The 26,209-nt window shown below is 31.3% G+C and overlaps 2 protein-coding genes and 1 long non-coding RNA gene across 3 annotated transcripts; all 3 read right to left on the bottom strand.

Annotated features, from left to right (window-relative positions):
- Positions 1-290: 290 nt before the first annotated feature.
- On the bottom strand, positions 291-2,279 carry LOC108566298 (pheromone-binding protein-related protein 6-like). The gene is made up of 6 exons (XM_017926110.1): positions 2,233-2,279; positions 2,091-2,172; positions 1,917-2,005; positions 551-653; positions 422-486; positions 291-362 (listed from the first exon to the last, which is right to left on the bottom strand). The coding sequence occupies exons 2-6, from the start codon at positions 2,140-2,142 to the stop codon at positions 345-347; spliced, it is 327 nt and encodes a 108-aa protein (XP_017781599.1). The 5' UTR covers positions 2,143-2,172; positions 2,233-2,279; the 3' UTR covers positions 291-344.
- Positions 2,280-2,448: 169 nt separating this feature from the next.
- LOC108566299 lies at positions 2,449-3,563 on the bottom strand. Its single transcript, XR_001891203.1, has 6 exons — positions 3,506-3,563; positions 3,365-3,452; positions 3,055-3,146; positions 2,888-2,990; positions 2,739-2,803; positions 2,449-2,530 (listed from the first exon to the last, which is right to left on the bottom strand). It is a non-coding gene; the product is annotated as an uncharacterized LOC108566299 (long non-coding RNA).
- A 12,490-nt stretch (positions 3,564-16,053) lies between these two features.
- LOC108566293 (pupal cuticle protein G1A-like) lies at positions 16,054-16,560 on the bottom strand. Its single transcript, XM_017926104.1, has one exon. It carries the CDS (start codon positions 16,558-16,560, stop codon positions 16,054-16,056), a length of 507 nt encoding a protein of 168 aa, XP_017781593.1.
- Positions 16,561-26,209: the final 9,649 nt, after the last annotated feature.

The raw sequence follows: 26,209 nt of genomic DNA, 5'->3' as shown, positions 1-26,209 counted from the left end.
TTTTTTTTTACAATACTAGTACAAATATTGTAATTAAAGACAAATGTACAGGGTTTCACTTAATTATGTAGCGTTTACCATTTTCATGTAATAAGCTAACAAAGTTTAAAAAATATTAGTTAACGTTTTATTGTATAACTCGTCAACTAAATAAGCCAACTACACGTATGAATACTTTTAATTAAAGATAAATATGCAAGCTATAATTTGAGTACATTTCAGCTATTATCAACTTTCTTTTAATCCTCAAAATTGAATTTTCTTACAAATATATATTATTATTTTTTTTTAATTAATATCATTTTATTCTTCATGAATTTTACATATTTCATCAATCACATTATTTACATGATGAAATAAAGCTAAAAAATAAACTAAATGTAAATTAAACAGTTACTAGTTTCACTTGTAATTTTCTTACTTCGGGATCGGCGTTATGGTAACACAAATGCGTCATGAATGCAGTCTCGCAACGATCTGCGCCTTCTGTAATTTACAAACGTTTAAAACTCAGTAAATATTTGAAAACTAAATTTATAAGTAAACTTACTTATGTCAAAACAGTTTTCGAAGATATGCTTGTATCTATCTTGTAGATCAGACGGAAAGAAACTCAGGACCGTCGAACTGTCCACAGTGTCATCTTCAGTAAACTAAAATTTTGAAATTAAGACAACAAAATTATAATATGACAACTTGACTCAACATTTGCATCATGTAAATTCGAGATTTTATGTTATAATACAGAGTTGTTATATTACTTAGCAAATTTAGGTGATTCCCAAGTATTATGAAACTGAAAATAGTAATTATGATGTTTGACATATGTAATTAAGAGTAGTTTGGCAATAAATGACATATTAATATACATGACAAAGTCACTTGTGACGTTTGACTTCTGTCAAATAAAGCGTCACTTGTAATGTTTGACATCTGTCAAAAAGAGCGTGACTAGTGTAAATACGAGTAGTTTTTCGTTATGTAATACATAATTGACATATTAGCCACTGCACATGACTCGTGACAAAGTTTTTTTATTTAATATATAGTAGACCTAGTAGATGTAGTAAATATGCGCGACACGTGACAAAGTCATCTCTTGTGACGTTTGACTTCTGTCAAATAAAGCGACACTTGTGATGTTTGACTTCTGTCAAAAAGAGAGTGACTTGTATGACTTGTGTAAATACGAGTAATTTTTCATTATGTAATACATAATTTACATATTAGCCAATGACACGTAACAAAGTTTTTGTTTATACGATACATAGTAGATCCAGTAGATGTAGTAAATATACGCGACACGTGACAAAGTCATCTCTTGTGACGTTTGACTTCTGTCAAATAAAGCGACACTTGTGATGTTTGACTTCTGTCAAAAAGAGAGTGACTTGTATGACTTGTGTAAATACGAGTGGTTTTTCATTATGTAATACATAATTGACATATTAGTCAATGACACGTCACAAAGTTTTTGTTTATTTGACATATAGTAGATATATTAGATGTAGTAAATATACGCGACACGTGACAAAGTCATCTCTTGTGACGTTTGTCTTCTGTCAAATAAAGCGACACTTGTGATGTTTGACTTCTGTCAAAAAGAGCGTGACTTGTGTAAATACGAGTAGTTTTTCATTATGTAATACATAATTGACATATTAGCCAATGACACGTGACAAAGTTATCTCTTTTGACGTTTGACATCTGTCAAACATAGTTGACACCAAATGCGCGAGACTTATCCAAGTATATTGTTTAACTTCCATAAGCTGTCAAATATAGATGTTATATGTAATTTAATCCATACTCGATAAAATGCATTAGCTAAGCTAAATTGGAGATGTCGTCAATAGATGTATTATGTAAGTTAAACTGTGAATAAATCAGTATATTGTTATTGAAGTTTTGCTCACCAAATGGTACGTCTCGAATTGGCATTTGAAGTAGCACTTGAGGGCTCTATCATCGGGGAACTGGCCTTTCATTACGAGATCCAGATTCTCTGCAATTCATTATGAGATGTTTAATGTATTAAAATCGATTCAGTTCGGTTCGTGTCGCCACTGAAAGAAAAAGAAAAGGCTCACCGAGACTGACGCCACTTTCAACCATGCAGACTTTCCTCAATTCCTCAGCCATCTCTTCAAAATGATCCGGAACATCATTACACTTACAAAATAAACAGTTGCATAATTCTTTTCTTTAATTTGTCCCTAATTTTTAACTTACCTTAGATAAAGTGAATAAAGCAACAACGAAAACAACGATATTTTTAGCAAACATTTTTTTTCTGTTCTGAAATATAAATCTAACGGCACCTTTTTATATAACATCACACATATAATAATTAGCAGTTTCAACGCATTGTTTGTTACTTAATAACGCAATTAAAACGATAAATAATTTGTTTGTTTTTTTAACTTTTAATTACTGTTAATTATTCTACATTCGTTTAATATTGTTAAAATCCCTTGAACCTTCCAAATAAATTGACCATTTGTCATTTCAATTAAAAGTGGAAATAAGTCTGTAAAAAAATCAATATTGTACCAAAAAAATGAAATAATTTTATTAAGTCGATTACTCAATAATTAAGTAGCGCTATAGATTTACAAGTACTTATAGTTCTATACTTGACAAATTATACATATACTTCAAATATGTACTTGATAAACTACTTGGCAAACTTTCTCATACTGAATATTCGACTCAATATGTTTAATGGAATTGCTCACGTCCGGGTCTTTATCGAAATAACATTTGTTCACTAGGAAAGCCGTGTCACATCTATCTTTACCATCTGAAAGTTAAATTGAATCACATTTTTTCTTTTCTTTTGATAATAAATTTTATTTTGAATCAAAACCGAATCTTCTGGACTTACGGGTATCTTTGCAGGAAAGTATAGTCTTCTCATAAATGTGCTTAACATCATCCGGAAAGCAGTCGACTGTTTTCTCATAATTGATCCTGTCGTCATCTTCGAACTAAAATTTGAAATTGCTCAATTAATCATCGGTCGTTTACTACTAAATCCTGGAAATCTCTTACAAGATCGTACTTCTCGAAGATACATTTGAAGAAGCAACTGAGGGCTGGATCCTGCGTAACAAAGCCATGACTTATCGTCCCTTCCAGTACATCTGAAAGAATTAATCGAGATTATCCCTCTTAGCGAGGACAGAAAACGCTCGAGGAGAATGAGCAAAAACAGAAGGACCAGGTTTACTACGACTTAATTTCTTAACGAAATAAAAATGCCGCCTTCCCAGACACATAAAATATTATAATTGTTACATGACAACGTTTATTCCTTCTTTTCTAAAGCGTTGACCCTCATCCCATAACGAAACGCTCATACCAATAGAAACACCGGTTTCCTCGATGCAATCAGCCCTATAGTCGGGTTGGACGTGAATGAAGTAATCGGGAACCACATTTTCCCCAGCCTAAAAATGAATTATTTCAATTTGTAAACTGTTTTTCTTTTCATATATTTTACTTCAGATCCTTTAAGGATGCAGAAGACACAGATAGTGGACACGACTCTTTTGATTACGTTTTTCATTGTAAATAATGTTTTGTTTGGTTTAATCAAGTTTTTATAGACGTACAGTGAATTGAAGAAGTCTAGTATTGGTATAATGAATGCCTTGTGTAATTATACCGAAGCTCATAGTTAAAACCGTTTCGTGTCCAATAAATAGTTAATACCTGAGTTTTATAGAGATATCGAAGCAAACAGGATTTAATCGACATGGAAACAAGCTATTATCTCTAATTAGAGGAAGATTAAATTCTATAAAGGTTACATAAAATAAACCTACAACATACAATCTTCAAAATAAATGCAGACATTAATGAAAACGCATTTTTTTTTTTATTTGGGACAAAAAATTAATTATAAAACTTTGACATTGAATTACAAAACTACAAATATATAAATTATTCTACAATAGTCATTAAATTTATCAATTTTTTCTAATGGAGAATGAATATTAAACTTTCCATGTAGTTAAGAAATTCAACACATTTTCAACAAAAAAATATTCAGAAATAATTACAAAATTTACGTTTTAATTCATTATATAAAAAAGTCTAAGCAATTTCTTTGCAGCCTTGATTGAGACTCGAAAACTTGATGAAAAATCGTGCGTTCAATAAGATTAGGAAATTGTATAACCTTATTATTATTTAACTGTAAATTCGAAACCTTCAACGTTTCAATTCGTGAAGGTCACAGTTTTTATTATTTTTAATTTTAATTTTAAACATTCAAAACGAATCGATTTGATTTGTATTTTTTTACATTAATCCATTTTATTACTATTATATTTGTATACAATCAATTTTACTTTACAATTATTTTTTTCAATATTCTTCATCAATTTTAACAGAAAACTAAATTTAGTTATGTGAACAAAATAATCTAAAATCTCTGCAGCGTGTAGAACGTGAAGAATTGAAATGAAAGATTAGAGAAAAAAAAAATGGGAATGCGGGACTTCAGATGCAGTAATTAAAAATGAAATTAATTAATACCGTTGCAATTGCAACGAAGGCCCTGATTATAATCCCGAAAACTTTTACTGTACATTTTTCAACGATTCTCTCCACTTTATTCTCGTCATGTCTCATATTCATATAATCTTTTCCAATTTATATAAAAGTATGCAGGTTTCATATCTTAATCCTGCAGTAATTACAAAAGTATTCATTATTTTGTGAAGAAAGAAAAATGTTTAAATTTGGTCCATTTTCCATTAATTCCAGTAAGTTTAAATATTAATACTTATTAATAAACTTAATTGTTTATATTATTTAAAAAACAACAAAAAAATAATTATAAGAATTAAACATTTTTACCTCATTAGTAAATGTAACAAAGTTTGACTAAAAAGTATATAAGAATCAGTAAAATAATCTTTACTTTTCTACCATTAATTAAATACATATTATAATAAATAAGTACGAGAGGTTTAAAAAAAGTTCGCTAAGTTGGCATTAATTCATTTGTTTCTAAAAAACAAAAGTTGTTTCTCAATTTGTTAAAGTCTAACAATATTTCATGCCAAATTTCAAGAAGATCGGTATGAATGGAAAGGAGAAAATTCAAGATTAGTAATGTAATGGTAGAAATTCCACCACCAACACAGCAAAAAATTGTTTTACCATACACTACGGATTTCGACGTCAACTCAAGCCTATGCAAATTTTCTAGGAATGCTGAAATTCATATGGAGTGAATGCATCATCCCTTATGACGATTTTCAAGTGGTTTCGAAGATTCCAAACCGGGCAGTTTTCTGTTTTCGAGGACGAATCTCGTGATGATCACCCGAAATCTTTCACCGACGACACAAATGTAGCCCTGGTAAAGTCAAACATTGACGAAGATCCAAGAGTGACACAACAAATGGTAGTTGATGAATTGGGCTTGAATGTCATGGCTTTGTGGCAAATATTATATCATCACTTTAGCTGCACGCTCGATCCAAATAAAGACGTTTTGTCGAATATTTCTTGGAAAATTTCTAGCATTTTTAGTAAAATCGTAACAGTTATTACCTGTTACGATTTTACTAAAAATCTATAAGTTTGACCTGGAAACCAAGCAACATTCCATGGTATGAAGCGCAGAAGATGCAATATAAAATTGAAACAATTTTTTTGTGAGTAATATTTTTCACATCGATATAATCCTTAATCTGTAGCGAAATTTTAATGCAAAAATAACATAGTTCCAACCATGGATAAAATAAGAAGCGCATTCTCCTCGCCTATCTCGAATGAACACACTATCGCCTCGTAACATTACCATTAAACCATCCTTGATATTAAAAAAATAATATTATGTAAGTAATCTCCATACTATAAAAATCGTTAATGGATTTAAGATTGTCCAGCAATTTAAAGCTAATCTATTTTCAATTATATTCAATCATTTTGTATTATTATGAATGGATTTATAGAAACGATTTAAGTATTATATAACAAACACAAAATAATTCAATAAAATTATAAAAAAAAGTTTTAAAACTTTAATTTATTGTTTTTTCACTACTAATTTTGTTTATTGTATCTACGTATAAATTTACAAAACTTAAATGATCAACTGTTACGAAACCGATAAAGGCAATTCAAATAGGAAAAGAAGAGAAAAGCAAAGTTTTGTTGCTCCTAAATTAACTGGGGGAAATTTAATTAACTTTGTTGTTCGACATTTGAATTTAATCTCAACTTTCTTCGTATACACACAACGTTATTAGTCTCATTTTCCGGTCGATACATTCGCAGATGTTTCATTCTAACAAGATTATGTACGTTTTCGATTCGACAATTTAATACGTTTTCTTATTACCAATATCCTTTTCGAAGTAAAAGAAACAATTATAAATTGTGTAATTATATTATAAACTAAAAGTTAACTGTACAAGGATTACATTGAAAGAACTGCTGTTGCGTAATAAATATGGTTTCTTGGGTTTGCCATTCGACCGATCCTTTATATGAAACGAGCTTTGTTGGCAAAACGGCTTAGGCCGACTGCTATTAGGAAATACACGACTGCTGAAGAATGGAGATACTGTTGTTGGAAAAGCAAACACTAATTCCAAACAATACTTAAAGGTATTTTTATGTTGCTCGAGTCTGACATACACAATGGATTTCACCGAAAACAGGAAACATTTAGTATATGAAAAAGGACAGTAATTGGAATTGAATATCGTTGATCGATCTTTAGTTTGTTTAATAACTTATCAAGGATTTTCGTAATCTCCATGACTACAATAGCTTTCGATTCGCATTGTACTTGTCAAGTACTTCGCAAATAATGCTCATCCTTCATAATTGACGTTTAAATTAATTATTTAACAGTAACCAGAACAACTGGTTACTGCTGCTAACCACAAATTTAAAAGTTCTTACCGGTTTCTAGTAAATACCATTGTGGAATATATGTTGCCTATGTATCAGAGATAGTGTTTATACTAATGAGATGCCATTAAAGATGTTTCGTCTAGCAGTTGCTACTGATTGATGCTGCACCAGAAAATATAAAACAAGCTAGAAAGTCAAGGGAAACTGCAGGAAACAAATACAAAAAATGTGTGCCACAAGATGTTAGATATGGTAAATCACTTCAAAAGAAGTGCATAGAACTATTTGGAAATGCTTGACTTGTGGCTTGTGTCTTAATAAAGACAGGAACTGTCCTCAAAGGGTTAATTAATTTTCTTTATGTTGTATTCTCTGCATGTTAAACACATAAATACCAACTTTTAAGGAAATGTAAATAAAACTGTCAATTTTCTTACTTATGTTTTCAATAGGCTGTCAATTCTTGTTTTACTGTACTAAATCTCTATGGTAACTGAACGTAGTTGTCGCATGTGCCATGTAACATTTTGTTAATAAGATTCCATAATAGTTGGTACACCTGTAGTATCCAATAGTTACAGTTGATAAGTGCAAAATGAAATATGATTCGTATATGCCAATAAAAATGATAATAAGTATTCTCTTTTGATGCTGTGCATAACATCCCATGGGTCATCAAATAATTTAAAATTCGCGCGTAAAAATGTAGAATATAAGGTTTCCTTGAGCAACTTATTCCAGCACTTTAGTGTTCTCGCAAAAGGCAGGCAAAGTAGCAAATGACGTCTTGATCCTTTCGGATGAAGTCGCCTTTATCCTGGGAGCCTCGAGAAGAAGACTAGCAAAACTAAACTTACTGAGAGAGAGAGAGAGAGAGAAATGTGAAAGATGAAGGAAAAATAAATGCGGATGCCGCGTTTATTCAGCGCAGATAGATTCGAATAGGCGTTTTTCATTTGGATAACGATGGCAGAAGTGCTGCGTCTGTTGGAAACGTGAGAGGGTGGAGATTCCCTCACGCCTCTCGCAAACCACTTCCGCGACGGCCGACAACCCATTATATCTGTCGAATATATATGTGTGTATGTGCATGCAACGTGCACATAGTGCAATCCTTTTTTGCACATTCGAACACAAAACAAACGTTCCTCCATATGAGATGCGAAACTGAATAGGAAGAAAAAACAGTGTGGAGAGAGTCGGAAAAAGGAAAAGCCGCTGGGCTGAAGAAGAAAAACTGCAGACAAACACACATAAACGTATAGAATGTACTGAAAAGGATCACATTTCAGCTTTAATCACCTACACCAGGATTCCTGTTTCATAATTACATCCTTCGTGGATTGGACATAGCTCTGATATTCTGGTGGTCTTTCATCATATTTCACATCTCACATTTACTAAGTTTGATTTAGTAAATTTCTGGTTATAAATCATATTTTGTTGTTGGATTTTTTTTTAGTTTTGTTACTTAACTTACATTTTTGTTTGTTTTACAAATAATTTGTGTTTTTACTCTTTGAGACATGCAGAAAATAAAAATAAGAATTGTTGTTTTCACTTATTTACGCATTTACAGTTGATTCATAGCCAACTGAATGAAAAGCTAAGCAAAAGGTGGGACAGTTTTTAACCCACCTAATCCTAAAGAGTTAATGTGTATTGAGTTGTTTTGTTGTCTCAAATATTTGCTCTTTGTAGATTATGAAAGATACCACATTTTATGTGGAACTGAAGAAGTATGAGAAATTTTATTAAAAGCGTAGAATCAAAACTGAAGAATAAAAAAAAACAATTGCAACGTCTTTCTCGGAGAATAACTTTTCTTAAGAGAATGCAAACACCGCGTTGTATATACATCATAGCAAAGTATGATTAAATAACGGCAACTCTTATTAAAATATCTTCGGCATTGAGAATGCGCCTTCTCCGCCTCCACTTCAACATCCACCGCCGATGGTGGGTGATATGCGATAGCGAAATTCAATTATGCAGATGGTACATCGCAGATTCGGGCCCCGGAATAACAAAATGATGCATGTAAGTAATTAAGTCCTTTGGCCGTGGACGTAATTCATGGCTTGTGTGCGTTGCATGTGTTTGTTCTGAGGGATGCGATGGCGGTGGCATCGGCGGAGAAGGATGTGCGGAGGTGGATATTACAGTTGATGGTTATGTATCACGTTTGTGGGTGGATCCTGAGGCCGTGTCTCTTGCCACTATTAACAGCCATACATCAGTCTCGGGCGGCTGTAATAAACCTAGGCTCTCTCTCTCTATCTCTCTATCTCCATTCTCTCTTCGTGCAGACCTTAAAACCCATCGACACCTCCGACACGAGGCGGCGACCTCCGACCGACCGCAGACCGGAAACGGCAGATTCACGGATGCCTGGATCAGTTAATGTCACTTCTCTGCATTCAGGCAGATTCCAACGAAAACACTTATTGCACGTCCACCGACAATTTACCGCATAATAAACACTACAATCTTGCTGATCATTAGCGAACGTTACTATTACAATCAGCCACTTCTCTTATTACACATCTACGTACTTAAATTTGTTTATTTCTCAAGTCTAGTTAAAAATTGCACGATATTTACAATTATACATTATTATATAATTTATATTTAGACATTCATATAATATTACTTACACATTATGTATAGTAACATAAAGTATATAGACAAAATTAAATTAGAAAATATATTTTGTTCTTCGGATTTTAGACTAATGAACCAATTCACTAATCAATTGACAAAGAAATTACCTTCAGAATGAAATAATTTATTTTTTAATCAATTATGCGTCAATCAAAGCATATGGTTTCCCAGAATGGACCATGTAATAAACACATGATTTCTTCAAAACTTTAGATTTATAGAAACTAGTTATCACAACTAGTTTCTGTATTTTTTTTTCCAATTTGACCAGTCCAATTTAGGCCACTGCTATTAAAACTATTATACTGAATTATAATTTAAAGAACTAAATAACGTGTTTTGCTACATACAAATTTAAGTACTACCAGTGTTATAGAAAAATAGTTAATTTTCTAACCTCAAAAATGATTTCAACAGTGCTTCAAATGTGGTCCAACCTAGGCAACGACACAATCCATAATATGTATTCTATTAATTTCATATTTAAAACAATGTTTTCTTCTTTTATACACATATATTTACATCATAGATAGTTTATGTTTTAAAACTGTGAAATTTTCTATTAAAATAACGCTAAAATCAAAGCAAACGAATTAATCATCTGAGTAAAGTTCAGCTCATGTTTTTCATGCAACCGCACACCGGTTGCAAATCCACTTTTAAACCTCTAAATCTCGATTTAATTGAAAAAAAAAGAGATAAAGCAAGCAAGCGCAGCAAACAAAAGTATTTGAACAAACGCGAAAGAAGACGTAACGCGAGCTTCCGTAATTGAATTAGCTCCACGAGCAAAAACGGCGCAAAGTGAAACGGAAAAAAAACTGCATAAATTCAACGTCTCGCCCATAAATCTTACTAGCAATTCTTCACTGTAGCTCGTCCAATTTTTTTTCCTTCCTGCTGCGAGGTCGAAGCTCGCCCGAAACCGCGAGAAAGTCTAGGATCCGGAGGTAACTTTAATCAAATAAACGTCATTATCCTGAGTGCTATCAGGATAATCGCTGCATCAGGATAATCACTGCATGTATAAATAACGATGATGAGTGTGTGTATGTATGCAATTCTTAGTTTTGAGAGGTTGAGCTATTGCTGCTGCTGCTGCTTTTCCAGATACTTTTATGTCGCTTAAAAATTAACGACTCAATTCGTTGCCTCAATGGCAGTTTTGTGTGCCGGTCGCAAGGTGAATCGGGCCAATTTATCTTCCGGCAAGTGCTAATAAGAAGTCTCTTTCACGTTCGCAACATTCAAGCCATCTCCCCGGACATTCTATATCGAAGACGCGAAGGAGGAGATGCGAAGAAGGGAAAATGGAGTAATGGCTCTCCACTGTAATAAACTGTACACTGCTTTTTTTCTCTTCTCTGAAAGGATTCCAATGGCTTTCAGTAAGATTTAATTAAATACGAAAAACCATCAAAATATACACTTTTATGTTAGAGAACATATTTGGTTTTATTTGATATTCATCAGATTGAATCATTGTAATGAGTAAATTTGTTGAATAATTAATAAAAAAAATACTTTCAAGAACTAATAAATAAGATATGTAAAGTACATTATAGCAAATTGAAAAAACAAAAATATTGGAGAAGTGCTGCAAGTAAATCAATAATAGAAATAGAAATGAAGTCTAGAACATTAAAGAAAAACTTATGACAATTACCAAGACTTTCACAGTCGAGTTTTGTCATTAAATGCTTCAAATCATGAGTTTCTAACATAAACATTTAAAATTTCCTGCCTTAATTACATTTTCAATATAAAACTAAAGAAATGTTTATAATAATGTAACGAATTACATAATAATTTACTGAAATAAACAGGGTGGCCCAATTGAACTGAAACCAACTTAAAACTGCTATAACTTTTGAACAGTTGGCAATGTTGTGTCCATATTTCTCCTAATGATAGCTGATGTTATTGTTTACAAGCCTGCAGAAGCATTTGTATCTCAGTTTTTTGGAAAAAAAAGTTATCAGTGATGGAATTCAAACGTAATAGTGTGATAGCTTAATATTTGAGCGGAAAACCAAAAATCGCTTTTGTTAGAGCCCTCGAATGTCGTAAAATCTTTTCTATCTCGAACCATAACACATTATAAATAAGCTAGTAGTGTTAGAAAATGCTATTTTTAGTGGTCGGAAAAAACTACATCTGTGATAGAAGTGGTTCGGAAAGTTAAGGCTCGAATTGAATGAAATCCACGATGCAGTGGAAAACAAATTGCTACTCAGCTGAACGTATCGAAAATAACCATGCAACAAATACTCAAAAACGAGCTGAAAGTGACGAGCTTGTTCCAAAAAGGACAAGATCTCACCAATGATCAAATTTCCCAATTGAGAAATTCGTAAACAAACAAAATGATCGAATTTACTTAGAAGAGAGGTCAAACGAGAATTTAGACATTCGAATGGCCACAAGAAGTCAAGTACCAAGTCAAGTCAAGTTTGTAGTAGTTTGGGAGGCTGTGATGGTCGATAGTCACTTTTCTTTGGTGTTTGTGGACCATGGAGTCAAGGTTAATGCGAATCTGGGTATGGGTCATTTTACAGGCCAATGTCAGTACTAAAAAATACAAGTGTTAATAAGTGAATGGAGGAAGATTCCGCAGGTTCACATTCGTGCAGCGACCAACTCAGAGCTATAGTTCGCTCTCAAGGCGGAAATATAGAAAATTTAAAATGAATTCAAAAAATTTAATTGTTTTCCAACATGTTTTGCTTGCGGTTCAATAAAATCCAGTTTCATATTTAAAAAAATACAGCGTTCTGAAAAGTTGCAGTTCAATTGGGCCTACAGGGTGGTTTAATATAATAAAATGAATGAATAAATACATCAAAAGTAAACTGCGTCATCTAAAGACATATAATATTTTGGCAAAGGAAAATGTATGAGTCGAAGAAAGTAATAATAATAATAACAACACATAATACTCTCAATTACGTTATTCCTCCTTCTCTTCATTCATTCAACCAACCAAATGCATGAATGTGTATTCGTGCGTATGACGTGCACGTAATAAAATAAATCGAAACGAGAATCTTCGTCTCCGCTCGAATCGGTGATGAAAATCTTTTTCAATATAAAAGGGAAAGAGAGAACAACTAAAAAAAAACATTTATAAGCAAAAATAGACAACATCTTTTGCGGTCGACGGCAGTAAAACTGTTTCACCTAATAAAATTCACAATAATAATAATAATATTTTTATTGCACGCAGACAGCGGCATTATTTATGTCTATGATTCATGACCGAATACAGTTGCTGTTTCAAAACTTAATTTTTACACAAAGTAATTCATGGATGTACAGAAAATGTGTAATTATGAATGTATAAAATTATTTGACAATTATTTTCTTTTGAGGATTGATTTTTTGGGTTCGTCGTTTATTCTACTGTTAATATTACTTTTAAAATAATGCTGTTGTCTTTTTAACAAATTCAAAATCTTGTTCAATTTAGTTTATAATTAATTAGAATTAGTTTAATTTGAATATTCGAAATTGCATATTGAATGAATATTCGTTATATAAAAAAAGTTAAATTAATGAATTAAAATATTTATTTGTGCTAATTTTATAAAATAATTATACATCTACTTTATATGTGATATGTGTTATTATTATGATTTCGAATGTACTTATACTTGCTACACACAAGTTACTTGGCAAGTATTGCGTTGCTAGTAGTAATCTTTAATTAATGAGTTATTTACTAAGTAAATTGTCAACAACTTGTCTATTATCATATGTGATACTTGTTGTCTCGATGATTTCGAATGTACTTATACTTGCAACACACACGTTACTTGGCAAGTATTGCGTTGCTAGTAGTAATCTTAAAATACTTAACTCAAAAAGGTTATTTACTTGCTAAATTGTCAATTACTTATCTACTATCATATGTGATATGTGTTGTCTCCATGATTTCGAACGTACTTATAGTTGCTACACACAAGTTATTTGGCAAGTATTGCGTTACTAGTAGTAATCTTAAAATGATTAACTCAAAAGCATTATTTACTAAATACATTTTCAACTACTTGTCTATTATCATATGTGATACGTGTTGTCTCGATGATTTCGAATGTACTTATACTTGTTACACACAAGTTACTTGGAAAGTATTGCGTTGCTAGTAATAATCTTTTAATAATTAACTCAAAAACGTTATTTAGTAAGTAAATTGTCAACTACTTTTCTATTATCACATGTGACACGTGTTGTCTCCATGATTCCGAATGTACTTATACTTGATACAAACAAGTTACTTGGCAAGTATTGCGTTGCTAGTAGTAATCTTTAAATAATTAACTCAAAACCGTTATTTACTAAGTAGATTGTCAACTACTTGTCTATTATCATATGTGATACGTGTTGTCTCGATGATTTCGAATGTACTTATACTTGTTACATACAAGTTACTTGGAAAGTATTGCGTTGCTAGTAATAATCTTTTAATAATTAACTCAAAAACGTCATGTAGTAAGTAAATTGTCAACTACTTTTCTATTATCACATGTGACACGTGTTGTCTCCATGATTCCGAATGTACTTATACTTGATACAAGCAAGTTACTTGGCAAGTATTGCGTTGCTACTAGTAATCTTTAAATAATTAACTCAAAACCGTTATTTACTAAGTAAATTGTCAACTACTTGTCTATTATCATATATGATACGTGTTGTCTCGATGATTTCGAATGTACTTACACTTTTTACACATAAGTTACTTGGCAAGTATTACGTTGCTAGTAGTAGTCTTAATATAATTAACTAAAAATACTATTACGTTTTATGATTATAAACATATATTTTTCATTTATATTTTTTTTTAAATTGATAATTTATCATAAATTGAATTGGAAAACATTTTTTTTATTAACACAACAAACATGTGGTGTATATATCAATATTGTGTACTGAGAAACAATAAAGCATTGTGCAATCCATGAAGCAGAAGAAAGTGATTGTCGGTTGGTTGGGTCGACATCGAAAAGCCATAAAGTCCTCTTCGAGTTTAGTTCGGAGGACTAGTTTACAGCAAGCAAGCAAAGCAGCATTGATATTAATTTTCGCGGCGTCACGTTTATTGACAGCCCTCGAAATCCGAGCCCGATTATCGGTATTAACGCCACATCGAGGGCTTGTCCACAGAAAACTTCATGGGACTTAGTTCACGGTGATCCCGAGTATCATCAGTATTAATTGTGTGCTCACGCTTTTGCGAGTTTACATCAACACCACTTTTACTCGTCAAATCATTCAATTATAATGACACATCGTATTTGATGAATTCCCAACATAACTTGATTTTATATAATCTAATTAAATTATCAATTGAAAAACAACAGATTTTGACATTTAAATGACAGATAATATAAACTGTCAAATAAGAAGCGTTACCTTTCATTATTTAATAAAAAAATGGATAACTAGATTTTACTTTATATTTAAAACTTTGTGCACCTGTGGTTTGTTTGTTACCAAGGTTTTATTTCCCAGTGGTTCCACATAATTTTTCAAGTTCTAAATAAAAATAGAAAACTTTGTTCATACATTCATTCGTAAAGTATTACACATTTTTAACCTAATTTATCCAAAAAAATCGACAGTTTTGACAAAATTAAGTTGGGCTACAAAGGATTAAGGTTAAGTAAAAATATAAGAAATGATAATTGAAAAAATAAATAAAATTTGATAGTCTTACGCATTGATGAATTTCAAATATAACTCGATTTTACTCAAGATTAAATTTGTATTTGCAAAATCAAAAGTGTTGACAATTAAATGACAATGATACTGTAGAGTGTCATAAAAGAAGCGTTTCCATTTTATATTGAAACAACTATTTCTCAGTATGTTCTAATTAGAACTGACATAACCTCAACTAGAGAGAAAATAAAATAGTAACGATTCTTTTATGACAGTTTGATTAACAAATATAAGTTTTGATATAACTAGAGAAATATTTTACAAATTATTTTAATATTAGAATGGAATCATTAGATAGATTTGTGAAGAAGTTGTCAAAAAAAAATTGACAAATAATGACATTTTGACAGTTTTTCCAAATAACATTTGCTGCATTATGAAAATCAATCTTGGAAAAAAAACTGTCAAATAATAAGATCTAATATAAGATCAAATTTAGGTTTAAAATCGACATTATATAACATATTTAACATACTAAATGATTTTGTTATCATTCTAATGACTAAAATCTTTAGATTGTAAACTATAGCTGATTATCCTGATTTATAGCTTATGTCATCAACCTGACATCTCCTGTCAGGAGACGTGTCAAAATTACAAACTTGGTTATAATATTTGTCATAAAACTTAAGTAATTAAAGCCTTGTCATGGCTAAATTAGAATGATGCAGTCAAATGTGATTAAATAAATGATTTTGTGTACATTTTCTTACAATTTATTTATAAATTACTTATAATTTTTTTTCTTGAATTAAATATTGTTTATATAAATTAGAATTATATTTAATGGTGGACGGCGATTACTGGAGCGTGCACGGCTTTGTGGACGACTGGAACGGCGTGGACGACTGGTACAACTGGGGTCTTGTGGTGGATGACGTGAGAAGAGTGAGACACATGGGTGGTAGCTACGACTGGTACAGCGGCCTTAACAACGACTGGAGTGTGGACAGCGTGTACGACCGGAGTGTGGACAGCGTGCACGATTGGAGCATGGACAACTGGTGCATGTACCACTGGAGTCTTCACGATCACCGGAGCATGAACCACCGGAGTGTGAACCACGGAATGGGCATGGACGGCTGGTACAACCACGCTGTGAGCGACCAAACCACCTGGGGCGGCGACGGCAACAGCTACAAGAGCAGAAAGAACGATCTGAAAGCGAAAGAAACAAATTAGTTTATTGAATTTACTAAAAAAAAAATAGGAGACCCACCAATTTGAACATGATTGGTTGTTGTTGTTGTTGTTCTTGCAGATGAACTGATTATGCTGCCGTTGATCCATCTCGCAGCTTATATACTATACAGATCTCGCACGTCCATCCCCACATCCAAATTTCTTCTACCGCTTATCTAGCGTGCTGGAAACAAGTTCACCTTAAGTTGACGTAAGAAAAATACGTATGTTGTATATAAAAAAAAAAGAAATTGCTCCGACGAGAGACACAAAAGACACTCATTGCCACACATCAATACCGAACTAATCGTATGCAGAGCTGCCGCGGTTTTAGGTCAAGGCCCCAAAAGGGTTTTCACTTCTTGAACCGCTAAATACTGCATCGCGGTTACATAACGACGATGATCGTTGCGCAAACGCCCGAAAATCCATCTCCAACTACAAGCATAAACTCATTTTTCTCTTCTCTCTCTGTGTATGTGTTCCACGCATTCACCAATTACCATTAATCTCCATTAATCGAAATCCCTTCCGTGATGAACGGCGCCTGCATTTGCAATTCCACGACCTTAATTCTAGTTTATTCCAGTTTTTATTTTATTTTTTTTTTGTACTTTTGTTGCTGTTTTACCTCATCCAGTAAAATTTAGAGTCTAAATGAAACAAAGGGGGGTTTTAACGAAAGCAATTAAAATTTGCATCGAGCGAAGAAAAGCGTTGAAAACAATGTCTTTAGGCAGCCTCAGCCTCGAAGGTTAAAGTAGATGGTATCGTGTAGGTTTCGGCTATGGATTTGCATTGATTTCCAATTAACGATGAAGCGTGTATATCTTTCACAAATAATCGATCAATACGTTTTGTCGAAGCATATAATTAGATGTGTTCTTTTTAAGGAAGAAGTGTATTTGGGTTGGCTAGAGGTCAATGTAATACTGAACGGCAATGAGAGATGTGTGTGCACGATTTTACTGTGAATAACAAATGGAGGATAGAAAAAATTGGCAGTCAATATTTGCCTTGAGTCTGCGGTCATCTAACTATTTGCTACTTTTTTTTATATATCGATGATGTGTACATATTAATCATCATAATTAAAGTGTTTTCTATCAGACAAATTTTGAATCTACTCATAAGTTTAACTAAATTTAAGCACTTCAATGATTTGGATTAAAAACTTGATACACTTGCTTATTAATACATTACTTAAGTAAAGTAATACAAATTAAAGTATGAAACTAAAAAGATATGAATATGACTATATTGACTATAAGTCTTTCTTCCTTTAAAATTACAGAAATTACATAAGAATGCACCGAAACTACATAACAAAATTCTGGTAATAACCAATATGTTACAAATTGACTTTAGAAATTTTAATAATCTTTAGTTTTGTACTAAAATGTATTTGTAATAAAAGTACTGTAGCTTCGATTAGTCCGGATTTTCTAAAGAATACACATTTTCTTATTAATAAAATGAAACAATATATTAATTTTAATAAAACTCTGACTATTTTTTTTAAATAAATATTATATTGAATGTGATATATTTGTAATCTGTAAATGAGGCGTTCGTATCTTGACGCTCTTATATTAGCATACTCCGTCCGAAGACAATTAATAAATGCCCGCCAAAGAGATTTACATAAATCATTGTTCAGACCGTTTCCACATACGTACGTACATTGTTATGCAAAAATTTCATGGAGAAAGATTAATAGATGGCGCGGAGGAGAAAAAAAAAAGAGAAAGTCGCGACATGTTAATGTAACCTTTAGCGCTTCGAGCGCAGCCACCCCCCAAAAAAAAGAAACACACACAAAAACAAACAATACTCATATCCAAAATTGAATGTGTAACTTAGCAGCTTTACACCCACACAAAAATAAATACGATCATATTGTTTAATTCTTATATAATTGGGTGTAACTGTAATATGAATAACAAGACAGTTTTTGTTATGATATTGTAAAATGAATTATGTAATTGATTGATTTGTTGCATTGATTAAATTTGTAAATAAAATACTAGTATGTGGGACACCTGAAACAATTTACACTAAACTTCTTCGACTTTCAGTGAGAAATTCAAATCGATCAAGTATTTCATAAAAGCTATATAAAACTTTTATCTTCAGTTTCGTAAAGTTTCTTGAAAAGCGATGAAACCGTTTTCGTGTAGTAGAATTATCTGCAATTTAAATAGGAAATATAATAGATTGAGTTAATGAAAACTTTACAGTTTTTTATAAGCTTATCCATATTCTTAACAATTGGATTTTTATAAAAAAAAAAACAAAAACAGAACAACAAGTTAATTGAATCTGTAGTTAAATTTAGAAATACAAAAAATCAGTTTACTTCATACTTGTAAAACTTCTTAAGTTGATTATTATCATTACGACTTATTTACAACACAGCGATGAAATGGTTTCCTTTTAGTAGAAATATCTGCAATTTAAATGGGAAATATAGTAGAAGTAATAAATAAGTTACTTGAATTAATAAAAACTTTACAATTTTATAACATTATCCATATTCTTAACAATTAGATTTGTATAAAGAAAAGGAGAAGAAGTTAATTGAATTTATAGTTTAAATTGACAACAACACAAATCAGTTTACTTGATATATGTAAAACTTCTGAACTTGATTATTATCATTACGACTTGTTTATAATGCAGCGATGAAAACGTTTCCTTTTTGTAGAAATATCTGCAATTTAAATGGGAAATATAATAGAAGTAATAAATAAGTTACTTAAGTTAATGAAAACTTTACAATTTATAAGATTATCCATATTCTTAACAATTAGATTTGTATAAAAAAAGGACAAGAAGTTAATTGAATTTGTAGTTTAAGTTGACAACAACACAAATCAATTTACTTGATACTTGTAAAACTTCTGAACTTGATTATTACAATTTTATAAGATTTTCCATATTCTTAAGAATTGGATTTTTGTAAAACAAAAATAGGACAAGAAGTTTACTTGATACTTGTAAAACTTCTTAACTTGATTATTATCATTACGACTTATTTACAATACAGCGATGAAAATGTTTCCTTTTAGTAGGAATATCTGCAATATAAATGGGAAATATAATAAAAGGGATAAATAAGTTACTTGAGTTAATGAAAATCAGTTTACTTGATACTTGTAAAACTTCTTAACTTAATTATTATCATTACGACTTATTTACAACGTTTGATGAAAACGTTTGCTTTTAGTAGAAATATCTACAACTTAAATGGGAAATATAATAGAAGTGATAAATAAGTTACTTAAGTTAATAAAAACTTAACAATTTTAGAAGATTATCCATATTCTTAACAATTGGATTTTTATAAAAGACAAACAAAAACAGTACAAGAAGTTAATTGAATTTGTAGTTTAAATTGACAAAAACACAAATCAGTTTACTTGATACTTGTAAAACTTCTTAACTTGTTTATTATCATTACGACTTATTTACAACACAGCGATGAAATGGTTTTCTTTTAGTAGAAACATCTGCAATTTAAATACGAAATATAATAGAAGTGATAAATAAGATACTTGAATTAATGAAAACTTTACAATTTATAAGATTATCCATATTCTTAACAATTGGATTTGCATAAAAAAAAGGACAAGAAGTTAATTCAATTTGTAGTTTAAATTGACAACAACACAAATCAGTTTACTTGATACTTGTAAAACTTCTGAACTTGATTATTATCATTACGACTTATTTACAACACATTGCTGAAAACGTTTCCTGTTAGTAGAAATATCTGCAATTTAAATAGGTAATGTAATGGAAGTGATAAATAAGTTACTTGAGTTAATGAAAGCTTTACAATTTTATAAGATTATCCATATTTTTAACAATTGGATTTGTATAAAAAAAGGACAAGAAGTTAATTGAATTTGTAGTTTAAATTGACAAGAACAATAATCAGTTTACTTGATACTTGTAAAACTTCTTAACATAATTATTATCATTACGACTTATTTACAATGTTTGATGAAAACGTTTTCTTTTAGTGGAAATATCTGCAATATAAATGGGAAATGTAATAGAAGTGATAAATAAGTTACTTGAGTTAATGAAAACTTTACAATTTTATAGGATTATCCATATAAAACAAAAATAGGACAAGAAGTTTACTTGATACTTGTAAAACTTCTGAACTTAATTATTTTGATTATCACATATTTACAACAATAGCAATCTTTATTAGTAATGAGATGAGAATCACAGGAAAGTGGAGACGAATGTCTTCATTTAACAATAGAAAAAATAAACTTAAAGCTTATCCATGTTCTTAACAAGTGGATTAGGTTGGAGGTCTGGAAGTTGATTGAATCAGCTCTTCGCGCTGTGGAACGTCTATACTAATATATCATATTTAGGTGAGTCGAAGTGCAAATCCTAATCCCGGGGATTGGATGCTCTTGAAGCTAAAGCCAGCCAGATCCAGCCAAGCCTTTAAACAAATTATAAATTCAATCCGACCGACGCGGATCAATATCGCCAGATTTATTTCCGTATTTCCCAGCTCCATGCACATCCCTAATATCTGTTGTGATGTTGCTGCTGCTGCTGCTGCAGCTGCGGTGGGATACGTTCCCCAAATATAATGCAGAGGCGCCTCGGCAACAAAATGTCACAGTTCATCCAATAAATTTAATCCGCAACAATGCGACCCGTTTAATTATTGGAATAACCGCGCCGGAATGGATAAATTAAATTTATTTATAGGCCCATGCATGATGCATTTATGCATGAAGCAACGCACGAAAAAAAAAACAACTACACGGACGAAGATTACGAAACGTGCATACTTTTCGCTTATCGGAATCGCAGGTTATAGTTTTCGTGGCACCGTCGCCTGCAGAACTCTTCCTTTTCCATGCTTTTCCTCCTTCTCAACAACAACTACAACAACAACAGCCATTACAATGCTAAAATTCGTAAGTTCTTGACAAAGTTTTAACTCTGATGTTTGGAGTCTCTGCCGTTTTCCAGTTGCCGCTCGTCTCCATTCTGCGCTCGGGTCGTTGGGTAAATACTGCTGCGCCAGGACGCAGGACCCACGCTAAATCACTTATTTATTTGATGGTTCTCGTCCATCTGGCAGTCCCCGAACAGCGGTTCACCATCCAATTCCCAAAGATGAATTCAATTTATTCCGACGTACAATTTCAACTTATATTATTATCCCATAGATGATTATTGTATAGATCTATTCAATAGAATTCTACACTTTATATTATCTGAATAGATATAAAAGAAGGAAAAACATATTTACACCATAATAACTCAGAATATTCAGAATCATTGCAATGTAACAATATAATAAAAATAATACACTAACATATAATAAGATTCAAAGATAATTCTAATTAATACTGTTGTGTCCAACCACTAAATTATAGGACTATTACCTATAAGACCAATATGCAGAATAGACAGATCCTACGGAAGGCAGTGACCGTTTTTAACGTTTCTTCGTATTTTCAACTGATAACCAAACTGCAGAATAAACAGATCCCATAGAGAACAGTAACGGTTTTGAGAAGACGTCTTCTAAAACTCCCACCTCGTCCGTATTAATAAGAATTAAAAAACATTTAAAGATGAACATAGTCTTATAAGAATCTTAATATGAAGAGCACAGTCTCTGATGAATCTTAAATCGACCAAATAACAAATAAAGTTATGTAAAACCAAACGAATTTCATTATATTCCCAAAAACTGAGACTCCACAACGACAACAGAAGAAGATATCTCACAGTGTTCAGAAAACCATCCCTGGGACACGATAATACTATCAATTTTAAAAGGAAATGAACATAAGTATTTTCTGATATTAATCCAAAGAATGTTTACTAATTTGTACATTTATTTCATCTAAAATTGCACACGAAAAGAAAATTTATAAAAAAAAACTTTTGAAACTGAAACTTTGTAGCACGAAAATGAAAGGAGGTTTTAGGTCATTGGGGGATGGCGTAGCAATATTTTGTTGATGTCTTCGAGGTCTTTCTTGGAATATCCTGCTACAGGCAAGACGGTCGTCAGTTGAGTAGTATCACTTATTAAATTTAAAATGAAATGAATACAAGTATTTTCTGCCAAATACAAAGAATGTTTACTAATTTGTATATTTAAATCATCTAGAATTGTAGACGAAAAGAAATTTCTAAAAAAAAAACTTTTGAGAATCTAATTTAAACATTTTCTATTTAAAACTTTACTAAAAAATCGATTTTAATAAATAATTTGTATATGCTTTTATTTATGGGCTTTCGCCTCTTTAGCAGCCTTCAGAAAGTTACTAAAGTTAAATATACATTAATCAGACAAAGAAAAGATGAGACAATAATGATGATGACGACTCAAAATACAACAGAACATATTGTTGTGTCCAACCGTTATTATTACAATTATTATTGTTAATATAGTGTATTAACGAATTAGAGACATACACGGCGTCTCTTAGACGCATTATTATATAAACATAAGCATCAGCATAAAGGGAACCTTTATCGTGAGACCGATTGTTACATTCCTTCCTATTTTCAACTGAGAACCCAGACATAGGCAATTTCATCGAGACCAACTACTGCTAAGAACATCGCTCATATTTTCAAGTACGAAGAACGTTAAAGAATCCAGTCGTATCAAGTATTTTAATAATAAACCGAAAGTAAAACTCGTTCAATTTATTATTTATCAAACCTAAGGCTCCACAAAAGACAACAGAAGAAGATATCCCACTGTGTACAGAAACCCATTCCTGGGACACGACAATATTATGAAGGAACACATAAAAGAAAATAAAAATAAAAACATAAGTTAAGAGAAACGCAAGACATAATAGTAAAAATGACTTAAAATAACAAGAATGTTGTTGCACTGTTCTTCCCGGAATACATTGTAGCACGAAAATGAAAGGAGAAGTGTTTTAGGTCATTGGGGGATGGCGTAGCAATATTTTGTTGATGTCTTCAAGGTCTTCTTATAAAAATGCTATACCTTATATACCCTAAACAGGTACCCTTATCAGTCTTTCCAGGAATATCCAGGTACGGGCAAGAAAGTCGTCAGTTGTGTAGACTTGAGTATCACTTATTAAGTGAGGTATTATGTATAAAAAAAAAATTGTTTGATTATAATATTATTAAATGTAAAATTATTTTAATTACATGTATAATAAATTACTCAATAATCATGTTAAAGTAAAATTTGATTACAATGTATTTCATCTAATGAATGAAACATCAATCTGCAACTTTTTTTTCCTACTTAGTTTATTTTTTTTCTTCTTTCTTGAAGAAAATAATAATAGAAAACATAAGTTATGAGAAACACAAAATATAATAGTAAAAATAACTTAAAATTAACAAGAATGTTGTTGCACTGTTGTTCCCGGAACACTTTGTAGCACAAAAATGAAAGGAGAAGTGTTTTAGGTCATTGGGGGATGGCGTAGCAATATTTTGTTGATGTCTTCAAGGTCTTCCTATAAATATGCTATACCTTATATACCCTTATCAGTCTTTCCTGGAATATCCAGGTACGGGCAAGACAGTTGAATATACTTGAGAATCACTTATTAAGTGAGGTATTATGTATAAAAAAAATAAATTTGTTTGATTATAATATTATTAAATGTAAAATTATTTTAATTACATGTATAATAAATTACTCAATAATCATGTTAAAGTAAAATTCGATTACAATGTATTTCATCTAATGACTGAAACATCAGTCTGCAACTTTTTTTTCCCTACTTAGTTTATTTTTTTCCAAGAAAGCTTGGAGGTTATCCCAGACAAACGCACTGGTGCGAAACTGAAATGATCAACAGATTTGCGGTCATTATCAAAAGGGTGGAAAGAAAAATTGGGATCCATTACTTACGTTCCAGCAAAGGTCTTATACATCGTCCAGATAGAGAGAAAGAAATAAATTGCTTCTAGCAAACATTTAAGTCCTGTAATTTTCATTGAATTTCGACCTAAGAGCATTTTAAATATATTATTCCAGTCGTTCAAATTAATTTAGATTATAACAAATAAAATTCGTTTAAAAATCTTATATTATTATAAAAATTATGATCAAAAACTTAATATCAATAGAATGGTTTTTACTTGCACATATGTTAAATTCTGTATTACTTACTACATAAATTTGAAAAAATAGATTAAAATAAACAAAATACTTACTTCCATTACTTTTCAATGCAGACATCACAATTATGTAATAAAAAACGACAAAAGAAACAAATGCAACAAAACAATCTTGTACATCTTCCAAAAATATTATATTTTAATAAAAAAAATTATCAATTTTTGTTTGGACAGTTAATTTTTTAACATTTTAAGTCTCCTTATAACAAGTTAGAGCTTGTGGAATTTTGTTCGTAAGTCCGAGGATACTTGTACCTCAGTCAATGAGTCAGGTTCACATTAAAGACTTTGTTACGAAGACTTTCTTAATTCTTAATTAATTAATAATACTTCTAACAAGTCCAGTTTATAAAGTACGTTGACTTTAGTTAATTAATTGCTTAAGACTTAAGTGTACTTCCTCAATAGTTGTTTTTTTCATTTTTGGACAGTTAATTTTTTATCACTGTATATCTTCTTATAACAAGTTAGAGCTTGTAGAATTTTGTTTGTAAGTCGGGGAGTTCGTAAGTCGGGGATACCTGTACCTCAGTTATTGAGTCAGGTTCACATTAAAGACTTTGTTAGGAAGATTTAGAAATATTATATAGCAAGAATTAGTTAATTTTCTGATTACTAGTTCAGAAACTATACTTCTAATAAGTCCAGTTTACAAAGTATGTTGACTTTAGTTAATTAATTCCTTAAGACTTAAGTGTACTTCCTCAATAGTTGTTTTTTTCATTTTTGGACAGTTAATTTTTTATCACTGTATATCTTCTTATAACAAGTTAGAGCTTGTAGAATTTTGTTTGTAAGTCGGGGAGTTCGTAAGTCGGGGATACCTGTACCTCAGTTATTGAGTCAGGTTCACATTAAAGACTTTGTTAGGAAGATTTAGAAATATTATATAGCAAAAATTAGTTAATTTCTGATTACTAGTTCAGAAACTATACTCTAATAATCCAGTTTACAAAGTACGTTGACTTTAGTTAATTAATTCCTTAAGACTTAAGTGTACTTCCTCAATAGTTTTTTTTTCATTTAAACCAATTTAATTTTTTGTCTCTACAAGAAAAAAACTGCGTATTAAAATATATATAAAAGAAAACTAATGATTGCTAATTTATGCGCTTCAATCAAGAATGATTATGACAGAACCAAAACATAAAATTTGTAATTCAAATCGAAATCCGTTTCGGTAACAAATTTATTAATTAATTTCTAAAGGTCGCTCATTTGTCGCCAGTCGCTTATTTGTTTTCTTTCATCTTTCTTTTTTTTTTGACTGTTTTTGTTTTTGTTTCGTCGTGGCCGTCGTTTATTTCGCTTTTCTTGTCCACATTCGTACACAAGCACTCTGCCAAGTTCGGGTGCACTTGAACTTGGAAGTTACGAAACTAAATACATTATTGATTAAAAACTCGACACAGATTCCGGCGAAATGTAATTAAAATAGTGGAGGAGGCACAAAGAGTGTTACAAAAAAAATAGAAGAAGAAAAATATATATATATAAAGAGAGGGAGTTGAAGAGAAATACGTGCACGTAGACCACTCAGAGACGTGGGTGGATGGAAGAGTTTCAGCTGCAA

Source organism: Nicrophorus vespilloides, unplaced genomic scaffold (genome assembly GCF_001412225.1).
Source record: "Nicrophorus vespilloides isolate i.1.1-1 unplaced genomic scaffold, Nicve_v1.0, whole genome shotgun sequence".
Lineage (NCBI taxonomy): Eukaryota > Metazoa > Arthropoda > Insecta > Coleoptera > Silphidae > Nicrophorus > Nicrophorus vespilloides.
This window is presented reverse-complemented; position numbering and strand designations above follow the sequence as displayed.